Source organism: Oryza sativa, chromosome 1 (assembly GCF_034140825.1).
Source record: "Oryza sativa Japonica Group chromosome 1, ASM3414082v1".
In the NCBI taxonomy this organism is placed as follows: Eukaryota; Viridiplantae; Streptophyta; class Magnoliopsida; order Poales; family Poaceae; genus Oryza; species Oryza sativa.
The window spans coordinates 43,797,084-43,811,913 of NC_089035.1; the positions used below are offsets into that span (position 1 = coordinate 43,797,084).

General features: G+C 47.6%; 2 protein-coding genes across 8 annotated transcripts; both read left to right on the plus strand.

The window, feature by feature from the left end:
* Positions 1-58: 58 nt before the first annotated feature.
* Positions 59-10,227, plus strand: LOC107276114 (fructose-bisphosphate aldolase-lysine N-methyltransferase, chloroplastic). Of its 6 annotated transcripts, XR_010741567.1 has the most exons (16): positions 59-188; positions 277-392; positions 491-554; positions 656-766; positions 857-916; positions 1,050-1,157; positions 1,256-1,325; positions 1,918-1,958; positions 2,060-2,140; positions 2,279-2,314; positions 2,509-2,592; positions 2,924-3,054; positions 7,306-7,559; positions 8,030-8,790; positions 8,904-9,052; positions 9,749-10,227. XR_010741567.1 is itself a non-coding variant. In XM_015785572.3 (15 exons), the coding sequence occupies exons 1-15, from the start codon at positions 129-131 to the stop codon at positions 9,899-9,901; spliced, it is 1,353 nt and encodes a 450-aa protein (XP_015641058.1). In that variant the 5' UTR covers positions 59-128; the 3' UTR covers positions 9,902-10,227. The 6 variants fall into 6 exon arrangements, 5 of the variants coding, with proteins under 5 accessions (XP_015641058.1, XP_066166861.1, XP_015641066.1 ...); XM_015785572.3 differs by lacking the exon at positions 7,306-7,559 and having other exon boundaries at positions 8,702-8,790; XM_066310764.1 differs by lacking the exon at positions 7,306-7,559 and having other exon boundaries at positions 1,918-1,947; positions 2,073-2,140; positions 8,702-8,790.
* Positions 9,939-14,651, plus strand: LOC4324309 (protein NETWORKED 2D). Of its 2 annotated transcripts, XM_015785535.3 has the most exons (3): positions 9,939-10,071; positions 10,583-10,705; positions 11,437-14,651. In XM_015785535.3, the coding sequence occupies exons 2-3, from the start codon at positions 10,612-10,614 to the stop codon at positions 14,133-14,135; spliced, it is 2,793 nt and encodes a 930-aa protein (XP_015641021.1). In that variant the 5' UTR covers positions 9,939-10,071; positions 10,583-10,611; the 3' UTR covers positions 14,136-14,651. The 2 variants fall into 2 exon arrangements, with proteins under 2 accessions (XP_015641021.1, XP_066166848.1); XM_066310751.1 differs by lacking the exon at positions 9,939-10,071 and having other exon boundaries at positions 10,459-10,705.
* Positions 14,652-14,830: the final 179 nt, after the last annotated feature.

Below are 14,830 nucleotides of genomic sequence, written 5' to 3' on the forward strand. Positions count from 1 at the left end.
TTAAATTTTTGGGCCTTTTTTTTTTGGTTTTGGTGGGGGCCCTCTTTTGTTGGGGCCCAAGAAGGGCCTTGTTGAGCTTAGCTAACGCAAAGGTCAATCCCACGACTCGACTAGCCAGTCTCTGCTCGATGCGATTCCGCTTCGCACCCCGCCGCTGCGCCGCCGCCGCCGCCGCCTCCGCCTCCAAGGTATTTCTATATGCTTCATAATATATGGAGTACCTTCAGCTGCTACTGCCTACTACTATTACTAATAATAATGTTTTGGAATTCAAAGGGGGGCGGCGGCGGCGGCGACTGCGACTGCTCTGTATTCCTGCGTTGGCTGCGCAGCAAGTCTGGAACCCACATTTCTTCTGTATTATCTCTCGGAACCTCCTCTGCCTTTGGAAGGTCATTCTCATTCTCATTCTCTCCCTTAATTTGTTCTCTTAATTTCTACTACTACATAATAATCTGTTACTAGCTGCTAGCTTTTTTTGTCCATTCAGGTCATTATTTGCATCGGAGCCCATTCAAGAGGGGGACTGTATAATGCAAGTTCCTTACCATGTTGTATGTTCCTATAATAACAATACTTCCTTCCCCCTCATCAGCTCTGCTACAACCAATCTCATCCTTTCTACCACATCTATATTGTCTCTATGTATGTGCAGCAGCTTACCCTTGATAAACTTCCTCAAAAGTTTAACACCTTACTTGACCATGCTGTTGGAGATACATCTAAGCTTGCTGCGCTCCTCATCATGGAGCAACACTTGGGAAATGTACCTCCTTCTCTCTACTCTCTACTATTTCCCCTCCCCTCCCCTCCTCACATATCATTCTCAAGAAAGAGGCTTCCTTTTATGATGTAGGAATCAGGATGGGCGCCGTATATTAAATCTCTTCCCACCAAGGATCAGATGCATAACATGGTATTTCAATATGCTTAACTTGGGGCCTGATTGTTTTACCTTTTCTGTTCTCAAATCTGCATATCCCAGTTTTTGAGTTTTATATGCATTTCCAACAGAGATTTGATGCACCAAAATCTCTACTTTGCTCTAGGTGCTCTGGGATCTAAATGAGCTCCATGCGGTCCAAAACAGCTCAATTTATGATGAAGCCATTGAACACAAGGAACAAGCTAAAAAGGAATTTTTGGCACTGAAGCCAGTTTGTACCCTCCTTTTCTCTATCTATGCACGCAATATGCACATCCAATCTATCCTTCCTTTTCCACCAATCTCATTTTTATCCTTTTCATATGCAAGGCTCTTGACCATTTCCCACATTTGTTTGGAGAAGTTAAATTGGGGGATTTCATGCATGCTTCTGCATTGGGTATGTAGTAACATTTCCTCGCTGAATTCGTGTTTGATGTTGCTTAATGCATGCAAGTTGAGTACATCGGTCACACCATGCAACATTGCTATCATATGGCTCCCATGCACTGCAGAGGGTTGTAAATAAATATAATCAAATCAGGAATAGGGAATACATAATTCACATCAGGTTTTATAGCCACATGCATATACACTTAAATGGATGATGGCATATGATGCAATCATTTACAAAGACACTAAAGATTCTGATAGAGGAGGGGTTGATGTAGAATGTGCCACCGCTTCAACTCCTCATTTAAGGAGGAAAATATAAATTAGTAATTAATCAATATATTAAACTAGTTTTGGCATTTCAACATGTTGGAACCAGGCTGGCAACATTCTTACTGTTTTGAAACTATACATGTTTATTTCCACATGTCAGACATTGAATCCCTCTGATTGTTGGTTAAACCAAATTAGTAAGAAGGGCACTTCCACCTGGACCTTCTTGCAATGTACAGTGGTATTTCATTTGAGTTTTAAATGACCAAAAGGAGCATAATAGGAGAGACTGTAAACTTGGGGCATTTTTTACATGGCACATGCAGTTTCATCTCGAGCTTGGCGGACTCCTAGAGGTGTATTGTTGGTACAGTTTCTCTCATTTGTTTCCTATCATCTTTTTTGCAGATTAAATGGATCGCATGCATAATGCCCTAACATTTTCGTGATACTGAAAGCGTCATTTAGATTCCATTTGCAGATTTCCTCAACCATGATGGTGTTTTTGGTTCTGTTTTGATATATGATGAGCAGAAAGATGTTTGTGAGGTAACCATCATTAGTTCCACATCTATCTGTGTACTTTTGTGCCTATGTTGTATGGTTACGAAGATCTTTTACATAATTTCTTATCCACCTAGAGATACCAAAGTAACATTCTTTGCTCTTATTTCTTACAACTTGCAGATCATTGCTGACAGAAATTATGCTGTTGGTGAACAGGTGATTCTTGCTACTAGTTATTATGCTTTATTCTATACACTTAAATAACCTGATAAACTGTGAGTAGCCAAATCCATGAGCTGCATCTTTATCCTTATCACAAAAATGTTTCTGGGAATGGAGGCAACCGTGCTTCATTTCTTTTTATGTGTTTCTGCTAGCTCTGAAATCTCAAGTGTTCACTACAATTTTAGGTGATGATAAGGTATGGGAAATACTCAAATGCTACACTGGCACTCAACTTTGGATTTACACTCGCCAGAAACATATATGACCAGGTAAAACAGCAGCCTAGCTCTAAATTCAAATGTCCTGATTTCCAGGAGGCACGAATGCTTACTATAAATTGAAAGGGCACTTATATTATGTAAAATAAAACAATAAAAAACAAATACCAATTTTTCGCATCTTTGTCACTTTGAAAGATTAGTAATTTTATTATTGAGGACTAGATGTCATTAAAAATATAGTTCTTAAGGTCTAATTAAACTTCCTTTTCCATTGACCAAGAAATATTACATATTAATTGCACATTGATTTTTCAAAAATCGCTGCCCTTTGTATGTATTGTTGCACATGGTGTTCGAGTAACTCCTTATCACTGTTCAGGCACTTATTCGAATAGATATGCCAGTCCAAGATCCACTATACAAGAAGAAGCTTGACATATGGCAAAAGCATAGGCTCCCAATATTTGAAGATATGTGCAATTTAAGCTCTGCTACTTCTTTTGTCATAAAGTATGTTGTTGGTCAGCTCTTTATGACCAGTTCAATTCACTCTTCAGTTGCTATATTTTATCTGCTCTATTAGTATAGAGATACTGGACATATTTATGCTGTAGACATTTTTTCTCTGACAGCATGCTGAACCTTGAAATTGAGTAGAGGTAGGCTAACTTCATTAACTACATGAAGGTTGGAGGGCCTTGGACCGAGGTCGTCATGAGTTCAACTGTTCGTGTTGAACTATGACCGCGGACCCGTTAAAAACAGATTGCAAAGTGATATGCTAAGCTTGAATGAACTTTGAAACACTAGCTTATGTATCTAGAGAAACTTTATCAGTAAATGTATTTCTCGTGTGCATTAATTCAATATTTTCTGGAATGAGACATTTGAAATAGTCAAAAAATGAAGGGAACAATCCCTCGCGTCGCTCTCGCGCGGGCGGCTCGGGGGGCGAAAAACCCTAGCCGCCCGCGCCTCCACTCCCTCCCCACCGCCTTGCCGCCGCCAGAGCTCGCCGGCGGCAAAGCCGGCAGCGAGCAGGGAAGGCGGCGGCGAGGCCCTTCCTTCCTGGCGACTCCCTCCCGGCACGACGTGGACGGGACGACGCCGGCGAAGACCCTCCACCGTGGTCGGAGGTGGTGACGGCGGTGCGATGAGGGGAGGCAGCAGATCCGGCGCCTCCAAGGCCGGATCCGGCCACCACGCGCCCGGATTTGGTGCGACGGCGGCGCGAGGCGGCTGGGGGGCAGTGGCGGCGGCTCAGCGGCGGCGTGGCCGGCCCAGTGCGGCAGCCTGGGCGCGGTGGCGGCGGCTCGACGGCTGTGACGGCGGCAGCCTGGAGGCGGTGGTGGCTGGGAGCGGCGGCGGCAACACGGCCGGCCCGGTGCGGCTGCCCGGGCGCGGCGGCTGGGAGGCGGCAGCTCGGCGTGCGGCCGGTCCGGGCTCACGCGGCTCGGCAGTGCGGCCGCGAGCCCCCATGGCGCGGGCAGGCCTCGGCAGCCAGGCAGCCAGGGTGCCGCCGCAGTGCCCTCCTCGGCCGGGTGGGCTGTGCGGCGCGGCCAGATGGGGCGCGGCGGCTGGGTGACGGGGGCGCCGGTGGGTTGTGCCGGAGCCGGAGCAGCAATAGCTTCACTGGCGTCGGCGCAAGCCCAGATGGTAGTGTAAAGGGAGCTGGCAGCGGTGGGTCGTCTTCTCCGTTGCCGGTCGTGTCACGCCCAGAAATTCCCGAATAGAATTCCAAGCAGAATGTGCATTAAAATCCCCGTCCAGGACCGGCCGGGGTACACAAAAGACAATGTTGACATTCAGATCCACGTCTTACAAACATCATAAAAGTCTTACATAAATGCAGCGGAAAAACGAAAGACAACAGGAGCTAAGCCTTGACTAGAACTGCAGCGGGAACACCACTCCACAGGCATCCTCGACGGCACGGACGAAGCCTACTCCTCGGAGAAACCTCCATCGGACACATACTCGCACTCTGGGGTTGGGGGAAAATAGAGCAAGACTGAGTACTACCCACTGTACTCAGCAAGTCATACCGGAATAGGGGTATGATGCAGGGAATTATCAAGGGAGAGCTAGAGTGGTTCATTTGCATAAAGCGAGCATTTATAAACAGAAGTTGAAAGAATTAAACAGTTGCAATAATTAATTAATATTGATCATCCGCTGTCCAACGCTATCCCACGTTGCAACAGGCCCAACCATCCACCTATACTATCCAATTTCATTAGACTAAACTAGGGTGAGACTAATCACGGTGAATCTGGTTGACCGCCCATAACCGCGGGCACGGCTATTCGAATAGTTTTACTCTGATCAGAGGTGTACAACTGTACCCACAAGACACAGCCCCACGACACGTTTCCGTGCGCCGACATGCCACCACGACATACCGGAAAGAGGCCGTGACAGGACCCTTCGCATAACCCCCTCTAGCCAAGCACACCACACCTCAGGTTTCACCCCCGTCCCCAGCGGGCGACGGGCAGTCCCCTCTCGTGCCTAGGTGAATCTGGAAGCCGCATAGGCCGTCGCAGGGCCCATCCAAACTCCATCACGCCCACCCTTGCCTGGATGCGTCAGCTAGAGAAAAGCTACACTACAAGCCCAGCCGTTGCCCACGCTGGCTTGTGGTAAGTACGATAAGTTCTTCCAGGGCATCCCGCGAACCGGTCCTTAACTGCCATGGGTGCGACCAGCAAAACCATGCACCCACAGCCCACCATGTGATTTATTTTAATTAATCAACACCAAAGCGGTGGCACTAATCCAACAATACCATTAGAACCAACAGTCTAAACATTAACAGGATTTTCCCCATTATATACTAGTTGAACTAAGCATGGCTAAGCAACTCCTAGTCCAACGTCTATTCATGTTATAACCCAAGCTAACAAAGGAGCAAGGTACCAAAATAGCATGGCTGTAACAATAGGTAAACATCCCATAATAACATTATAAAACGATGCAGTATTTGAAGAAAAACAATAGAGCATTTGTAATATAGGATCAACATGTTCAAGTGACAGGTATGACTTGCCTTGCTCTGCAGCTGGAGGAACCTCGGCGACTATCTCGAAGTACACCGGAGCGTCGGAAGAACCGGAATCTAGGCGACATACAAAGCAAACAATACAAACAGGCTATAAGACTACTGAAACAGAGAACAAAACCATTTTTAATGGATTCTACGCATTTTTCTTGATTTACTCGGATGAATTAGTTATGAATTTTAGAAGATTCACTTTGTTTATTACTATAACAAAAAGTCCTTAAATAATTTATTGCGCAATAATTCCCAGGGTTGACGTCATCAGGGGGGGGGGCGCGGCGCCGACATGTGGGGCCCACCGGTCAGCGGCTCGGGAGAGAGGGAGAAGGGGCGCCGGCACGCGGGCCCCACTCGGCAGCGGCTCAAGGGGGGGGGGCGGTGCACCGTGGACCGGGACCACGCAGGTGGTCCACCGCCGGTCCACGGGACCGACGGCCCAGATCGCCCCCGGGGCTGATCGGACGGGCGGCGGCGACCTGGCTCGGCTCGGCTCAAGGCCGGCCGACCGGCCACAGCGATGGCGACGGCGCGCGCGCACGCGTTGCCGCGACGGCAATCGGCGGCGGAGGCGGCGGCGCAAAGGCGACGCGAAGGCGGCGGCGCTAAGCGGCGGCTAGGAAGGAGAGGGAGGGGAGTAGAGGGGAGAGGACGCCTCACCGAGGGTGGCCGGCGCGGAGGAAGACGACGGTGAACGGCGATGGCAAGCCACGGGAGGACGATGGCAACCGGTGGACGGGCTTCGGGGTGCCCTAAGGAAGGAGGAGAGAGAGATTAGAGAGAGGGAGATGAACCACGGCGGCCGGCATCCTTGGCCAAAGGCGGCGGTAGAGGTAGAACTCACCGGAGCGCGAGGGGATGCGAATTCCGGCGACGAATCCCGACGGAGGAAGGGCGGACGGGGTGGAGTTCGTCCTTGCGAACCCGACGGCGGCGAGCCTAGCGGCGGCTAGCGGCGGGAAAGGCGGCGGCGGGTGGGTGCACGGCGCGGGAGCGATGGGGAGCACGAGGGAGTTCAGCGAAATGGGGAAAAAGAGAGAGGGGGCGACGGCGGAGCTTAAATAGGGGAGGGGAGTCCCGGACGTGGCCGGTAGGGGCGAGATTCTGCCGGCCAACGTGGGGGAGTGGGAGAGGAGAGAGAGAGGCGGGATTCGAAAATCGAATCCCGGCCATCTCGGGCGCGGGCGCGGGCGGGAGAGAGAGGGGAGTGGGCGCGGGAGGTGCGGCGCATGCGCGGGCGTGACCGACGTGGCCCGGAGGAGGCGGAGGCGTGGGCGCGGCGGCGCAGGCGCGAGGTAGGAGACGGGCCCGACAGGTGGGGCCCACCTGTCGGCGTCCCGGGTGGAAGGAGGGAGGCGGCCGGCCTAGCTGGGCCTTGGCCTTCGGCCGGCCCAGCGGAGGGGAGAGGAGGAAGGAGAATGGGCCGGCGGCCCACTCGAAAAGAAAAGGGGGAAAAAGAAAAAGAAAAAGGAAGAAAAGGATTTTCCCTGGAATTAAAATATTGCTTGCTCAATTTTAATTGGTTAAAATTATTTCTAGGGCTCTGAAAATTCCACTAAAAATCCTGTTAGTGACTTTCGACATGTAGAACTCAAGAAAAATTCCACATGCCAGATTCGATTATTATTTGTATTACTTTCTTAGGGTTTTCTCTTAGATTTGCACCGGCATTTTCTTAGGGTCATTTATAAATTAAATTTTAGGCTTGGGAGGAGAACTTCAGGGTGTGACAGGTCGGCACCCTCGCCCTTCTTGGAGCTCCTCCCCTTCTCTGTGGGGAGTTTCTGGGTTGGATTGAGGCGGCAGCTCGTCAGCGGGGGAAGCCTAGGCTGCCAAAGCAATGCCATCCAGTCCCGGGTTCTCCTTTCGTCCAAAGCTGGCGAGGAGGCCAGCGGGTGGTGGAACGGAGGGGTCCTGGGCCAGCTCTCAGGCAAGGTTGTCAGGATCGGGATAATAGGTAGTATCGTTTTACTCAAAGTAATATCGTACCGTAGGATCGTATTGTAGTATCGGGATACTATGGGATTTTCTTTTTTTAAGTTTAATTAATATTTATATTAATTATATATAGCCATTCTATATTAAAAAAATATAGTAATGATATATGTCATGCAAATAGAGATATTTATCGAGAGAAACCACGTTGGTTTTGATATATTTAGCTGATTTTTATATAAATTTGAGCATATTTATTTATATTATTTATTTGAAACCATGTTATTTTAAATAATATTTTGTAGTATCGTAGGGATCATAGAATCGGGATACCACCTAAAATTTTGTAGGATCGTGTAGTAATGAATAGTATGATCGAGATACTATGAATATTAGGATACTATGTGGGATCGGTATCGTTTCGGCTTGGTAGGATCGTATTATCGTAAGATACTAGAATACGAATCGGGATACTGACAACCTTGCTCTCAGGGGCGGTGGTTGATGTCGGCTGACGGAGGGGCGTCAGTGCGGTGTGGTTCAATGAAGTCGGCCGACGGAGGGGCGTTGGTGTGGTATGGCGGAAGCTACGTGTTGCCATTTGTCTGTGTGGTGGTTCTGAGTTGGTGGACGGCGATTTGCAGTCAAGGTTGTAGGGTCCCAGGCGAAAGCCTAGTCCGGTGGTTCACCGGGCCGGCAGCGGCTACGTCTTCGGGCGTCGTAACCTCCTTGGGGCGTTGTCGAGGGGTATCCTCTTCCTTTCTTGATGAGCTTCTCTGGGTGAAAACCACATCTTTTTTAGATGGGCGATGGCGGCATCCTGGATGTCGTGACCACCGTGGTGGCATCGTTTTCAGAGTCTTGTCTCTGTGGTGTTGCCGTAGGCCTAGCGGCGTTCGGCCACGCTTAGCGGGGGTCGTTTGGTGCTAGGCTTCACCCTCAGCGGTTTGTGCTTGGGTGGTAGCGCGTGGTGTGTGGTCATGCACCTTGGTGCATTGTGATGTTTTTTTCTTGTAATTTTTACTCCTTCTTAATACATTCGGATGGCCTCCTTCGGCCTTCCCGGCGAAAAAAATAGTCAAAAAGTTATCATTCTGTAATAGCTTTGGCATGATATAAGAAAATGGTCTCTGCTTGTATTTTAAATTCAAAGAATGGAAACAGGGAAGTCAAATCCTCTCAGAGCAAAGGCATTGGGATTCCTCTGATTCTGCGCGCATTTCTTCGGGTTTTCTCTGCCATGTCACTTAAAGGTGCTATGCTAGTAGCATATTTTTCTTGTTTTGCATTTAGCCTGACAGCCCCTTTAGGTTAGATACTAAAGAGTTTCTGTTGATGTCCAATGGCATGATTACAACGTCTTTAGAACTCGAAGAGATGGCCATGGAGGCTGCTGAAAGTGATGGTAGGCTTGCCAGATGTCCTTTGAAGAATATGGAGAGAGAAATCCATGCTCACCGCAGGTTGCTCTTGCACTTCGCTGAAATGATTCAGGGCCATTCTGCAGCTATTGAGGTGAGGGCACCAAGAATAACAAGAGTTTTGTCTATTAAAAAAGTAACCTACAATTCCAAATATCCTTTTGCATTTTCCCATTCTGTCAGCACTTATGTTTTATGGTATGTATGAAAACAATGTTGCTATTGTTCTTAAGTAGAAACATATTCATACGATTATAAGTGGCTATGTAAAGGAATGCACTTGGCAAATTATACACATGCATTCTTTGACAAAGACGAATACTCCCTCTAATCCAAAATATAAGTCATTTTTAGCTCTCTCAATTCTGCTCCAAATTTAAGTCATGCCAGAATTTCAATGCATTGTTTTCTGTTACATAAATGCTGCTTCTCTCATGAATAAATTGCCCATGTTTTCCAATGCAAAAATAATTTAAGGCCATCAAATTCATTAGTCACTTTTATTACTCTTTGTGCACAACTCCAAAACGACCTATATTTTGGATCAGAGGAAGTAAGACACACACACATATATACAACTCAGGCATGGATGTTCCAATATAGTAAGTTAGTAATCATATTTCATGATTATTACAGTGTTTGGGAGATTAATTCACCAATTAAAAATTTGAATACATACTATACTAAAAAAATAGGGACACAAATTGAAATTATCATGAAAGACTTGAGTGAAGCAAAACTTCAATTAAACAGTAAAATTGAATAATCTAATTTAATTTCTATATTGCAGCAACTTGAAATTGTTGATGGCCCTGCCTCTAGGAGCATGCATCCATTCAGAAAAGAAATGGCCAAAGATCTACTTGTCGGCGAGCTCCGAGTTTTGGAAAGTGCTCATGCATGGGTTGCAAATTATTGTGAAACAATAAAGATTCCACAATAATCTCATCGAGGCAATGCCGCTTTGACAGGAGCAGGAAAGGGAGTTTAACATCAGAGTCACTGTTCCATGCATGGAAGACACTTGTCTCTCTGGCGTATGTCAACTTATTCAAAGAGAAAAAATAAATCCCCTGCCAACATATAGGCTGGTATCTTAAGCCTGTTCGAAATGTATGAATTTTGCAGGAATTTCAGAGGCTTGATATTTTTTTCATTAAATTCATGAATTCTAAATGGCCTTTACCTATTTATCTCATGTGAGAAGATTGATAATTAATCAGATTGCCTTTGGAACAATATGAAATGTCGCTCTTCTTTCTGAAAGAATATAGCAAGTAATTTAGAAGTAGAACCCTATTCCATTCCATCGTGGGGCACAGCTAGGTAGCAGTATTGTGTGCCTGTTGTCTCATTTGATCTGCCATTTCAGCGCAGTTATTATTTTTCCTATCTGCATTTAAGCAATTCTATTATGTACATGTTTGTGCATCTGCTGTGTGTTCTCCTTTCCTTTAACCTCTCACCATCTTAACTATATTTAGCCATTGAATGGACTTGGCTATGAGCCTCTCAATGGCATCTCCTCCCTCCTCCTTTCTTGCTCTTTTCATTTGCCACTTCTCTGTTCTCGTGTGTTAGTTTTCATGCACAGGAAAGACTAATGCTTTGGATTTTGGAGAAGGTGAAGGAGGAAGAGACAGAGGAGGCAGGATGCTGCAGCGGGCGGCGAGCAATGCGTATTCATGGTGGTGGGCGAGCCACATCCGCACCAAGCAGTCCAAATGGCTTGATAGCCATCTCCAAGGTGACCGTCCAATATATAATCTTGATCTTTTTTATCATATATTTGATTTCTGTGAGTTATGTATGTACTTATATGGGAGATTTGTTGGTTTGTTCAATCCTAGAAGTTCTTCAATGGGGAGAATAACGAAATTATTCTAAGCCTTCCATCCATGTGATTCTTGATATGAGGCTACAGATATTCTTATTTGGAGTAGCACGAGATCTCACATCTCTAAATTAATACACATAACCTCTTCACTTTTCTGGGTAAATCTGCACAATCATAATCAGCTTAGGCTTGTTGATCTGAAGATTAAACATGTATTGCTTATGGGAATGGGACTGAGGATCAATTTGGACCAAATCGAATGTGTAAATTCCTGAACCTCCAGAACTGAGGTGAATGCATATGCGTACAATTGATATGATGCAACCTGATAAAGGGGACAAAGAAACATTATACATCTAGATGGAAAACAATCGCCTTAAAAATATATTAAATTTACTTTAGAATATTGTCATATCAGGAAACTGTTTCTCCTGTTTGGGAGCTTTATTCCTGTGTTTTCAGCAGTTTCTGTTGCAGTTATACTTGCTAGCAAAACAAAATAATGTTGATACCCGTGACATAATTAGGGCCTTTTTGAAGCTATGAAACCAATAATGTATGTGAAATCTTATCTGCTGTAAAATCATCATAGAAATTTGTGTTTCTGATCCCATGAAATGGTCTTGTGGATATATATGCAGATATGGAACACAGAGTGAAGTGCATGCTCTTACTCCTTGGAGAGGAAGCTGATTCCTTTTCAAAAAGGGCAGAGATGTACTACAAAAGGCGGCCGGAGGTGATCACTCAAGTGGAAGAAGTATACAGGGCGTACAGGGGTCTAGCTGACCGGTATGACATCATTTCAGGGGAACTGCACAAAGCAAACCATACCATCGCGACAGCTTTCCCTGACCAAGTGCAGTATGCAATGCTAGAAGAGGAAGATGACAATATCCCCAAGGCATTTACCCCAGTCGATCCACGTAAAATTCACAAGTCGACTGTTGACGGATTGATGAAGAAGAAGAAAGGAGGAGAGCAGCCTGCAGGGTCGATGAACAAGAACACGACGTCAGCTCCAATCGACAAGGACAACGCACGGGAGGAGATCAGCAGACTACAGAAAGAGATACTTGTGATGCAGACCGAGAAAGAATTCATCAAAAGCTCGTACGAGAGTGGCATTGCAAAGTACTGGGATCTTGAGAAGCAAATCAATGACATGCAGGAACAGGTGTGCCATTTCCAAGATAAGTTTGATGAAAGTGCGGTGATTGAGGATGATGAAGCCCGGGCACTGATGACAGCAACAGCCCTTAAATCTTGTGAAGACACCATTGTCAAACTGCAGGAACAGCGGAAGACATCTGCTAGCCAGGCAATGGGCGAGTCAGAAAGAGTCAAGGTTCTACGTGAGAAGCTCAAGGCTGTAATGGAGGGGCATGGGAAATCCTTGCCGGATTCTCCAGATCCTTGTGATAAAAACGTGAGGAAGAATCATGGCTTTGAGATGGAAGAGGTACAGCATATCAAACTGGGTGAATTTGAGACGCAGACAGTGCTCGAGAAGATCAAGGAACATTTTGAGAGGGACGGCAGCATCTCGGTGGCAGAAATCACAGAACATATCGATGAACTTGTTAACAAGGTGGTTGATTTGGAGCTTATGGTGTCATCGCAGAGCTCACAGATAGACAGGCTGTGTCGAGAGAACAGCGAGTTGGAGAGTTGTCTGCAGAGTCTGGAGGAAGAGAATGTGAGTGACCCAGATAAAGTAAATGAGAAGCTGAAGAAGCTAGAAGAGGAGCTGGTGAGAGTGCAGGCTCTTGAAAGCTGCTTCCACAAAGACGAGAGCACGATCCGCTCGAACTTCAGCGAAGCCATAAGCAGACTGAGTGGTATATCAGAGATGTTGCAGTCATCTGAACACGGTGGTGTAGGAGGCACATTGGCAGTGGCGGATGGGAAGGAGGAGGAGGAGGACAATGATGCAGGAGGCATAGATGATGTTGCTGAACCCCAGGTCCAGACGGAGGCTGCATCTGATGACGTTGATCCTGCGGGTAAATCAACAGCTGACGTTGATCCTGCGGGTAAATCAACAGCGACGCAGGAGGAGGCCCAGGCGGTGGACGTTGGACAGGAGAAAGCAGGAGGATGTTCGCGGGAGAGAGGGTCGTTGGTACGGCTGCGTCACATCTCCTCCGACGACCTGGGAGGCTGTGACGATGAAGCTCCAGCTGCAGTGGATGACCCCGATGGCATGCGGAAGCAGAAGAAAGGACAAGAAGGAGAAGGGGTTGAAGAAGAGAAGAAGGTTATCCTGGTGGCGGAGTACAGGGCGCTCCTTGAGGAAAACAAGGATGCCAAGAGGAGGCTGGCTGAGGTGGAGAAGACGAACCAGGAGTGCATGCATGAGATCCGGTCGCTGCGTGAGCTGCTCAGCAGTGGCTCATCCGAGGCAGGAGCGGCAGCAGCAGGAGGAGGAGGAGGAGGAGGAGACAGCAGCGGAGGTCGGCGCGGCCATCGAAGGACGCCGAGCTATTCGCTGGGACATCACAGGAAGCAGAGCCTGTCGTCCATCTCGAGGATGATCAGAATGGGGTCGACCATCCATGAAGGCGACGAGAGCGAGAAGGTGAAAGCTGAGGAGCTGCGGTTGCCAGCGGTGGCCACATCGTCGTCGCCTCTGGAGAACAAGTTACGCAAGGACATCGACACGCTGCTGGAGGAGAACCTCGAGTTCTGGATGAAGTTCAGCTCGTCCCTGCAGCGGGTGCAGGAGTTCCAGCGCAAGCACGACGAGCTGATGCAGCAGCTGCAGCCGGCGGCCACCGACGGCAACAGTGACACCAAGCAGAAGCAGAAGCAGGAGCAGCAGCTGAGGGCGCTCAAGACGGAGCTGCAGGTGTGGTCGGAGCAGAACGCGATGCTGCGAGGGGAGCTGCAGTGCAGGTTCGCGGCCCTGTGCGACGTGCAGGAGGAGATCACGGCGGCACTGGAACAAGGAGGAGGAGGAGGAGAGTTCACGTCGTACCAGGCGGCCAAGTTCCAGGGCGAGGTGCTCAACATGCAGCAGGAGAACAACCGGGTTTCCGACGAGCTGCAGGCCGGCCAGGACCACGTCAAGGGCCTCCAGGCCCAGATCGAGAAGAAGCTGCAGCACGGGGGCGTCACCCTGCCTGACGCCGACGGACCTGCAGCCGGAGCCGGAGCCGGAGCCACAACCCCGCCGCCGCTGCCATTGACGCGCGTCGCCTCCAAGTCCAAGGTGCCCCTGCAGTCCTTTCTGTTCCCGGCCAAGGCCAAGAAGCCGTCGCTGCTGGCGCGCGTCACCCCTGTCCTCCAGAAGCAGCAGCCCGATCTCAGGTTCCTTGCCAAGCTGCAACCGAGGTAGCTCCTCTCTTCTCTACTTCCACCATTGCATTCCGCCCTTCCTTCGATTTGGACTTCTTTCCCAACTGTAACCTCGCTCATTCCTTGTAACATCTCAATTTTGGACATGCATAATGGGTCTTGATAGATAACGACTGCAATTAGTTCTACTTCTGAAATGGGCTATACGTACAATCTGTGTATATGACTCATGTCCGACTCAACTATTGTTTTACTAGCTCCTATAGAGATAAGCTGATCCTAAGGATCAACTTCCCATAACTATTATTTTCCTATCTCCATAGAGATAAGCTGATTGTAAGGATTGATGGATGAGAAGTAGTTGGATCAGTCTTATAAAAGACGCATAACTATTGTTTTCCTATCTCCATAGAGATAAGCTGATCAATATCTCCATAGAGAGAAGCTGATTGTAAGAATTAATGGATTCCTATCTCCATAGAGATAAGCTGATTGTAAGGATTGATGAATGAAAAATAGTTGGATCAGTGTTATAAAAGACAACTAATTGTAAGAATTGATGTATGAAAAGTAGTTGGATCAGTTTTATAAAACACGCATAACTGTTGTTTTCCTATCTCCATAGAGATAACCTGATTGTGAGAATTGATGGATTCCTATCTCCATAGAGATAAGCTGATTGTAAGAATTGAGAAGTAGTTGGATCAGTGTTATAAAAGGCGGGAAAAGATGGTT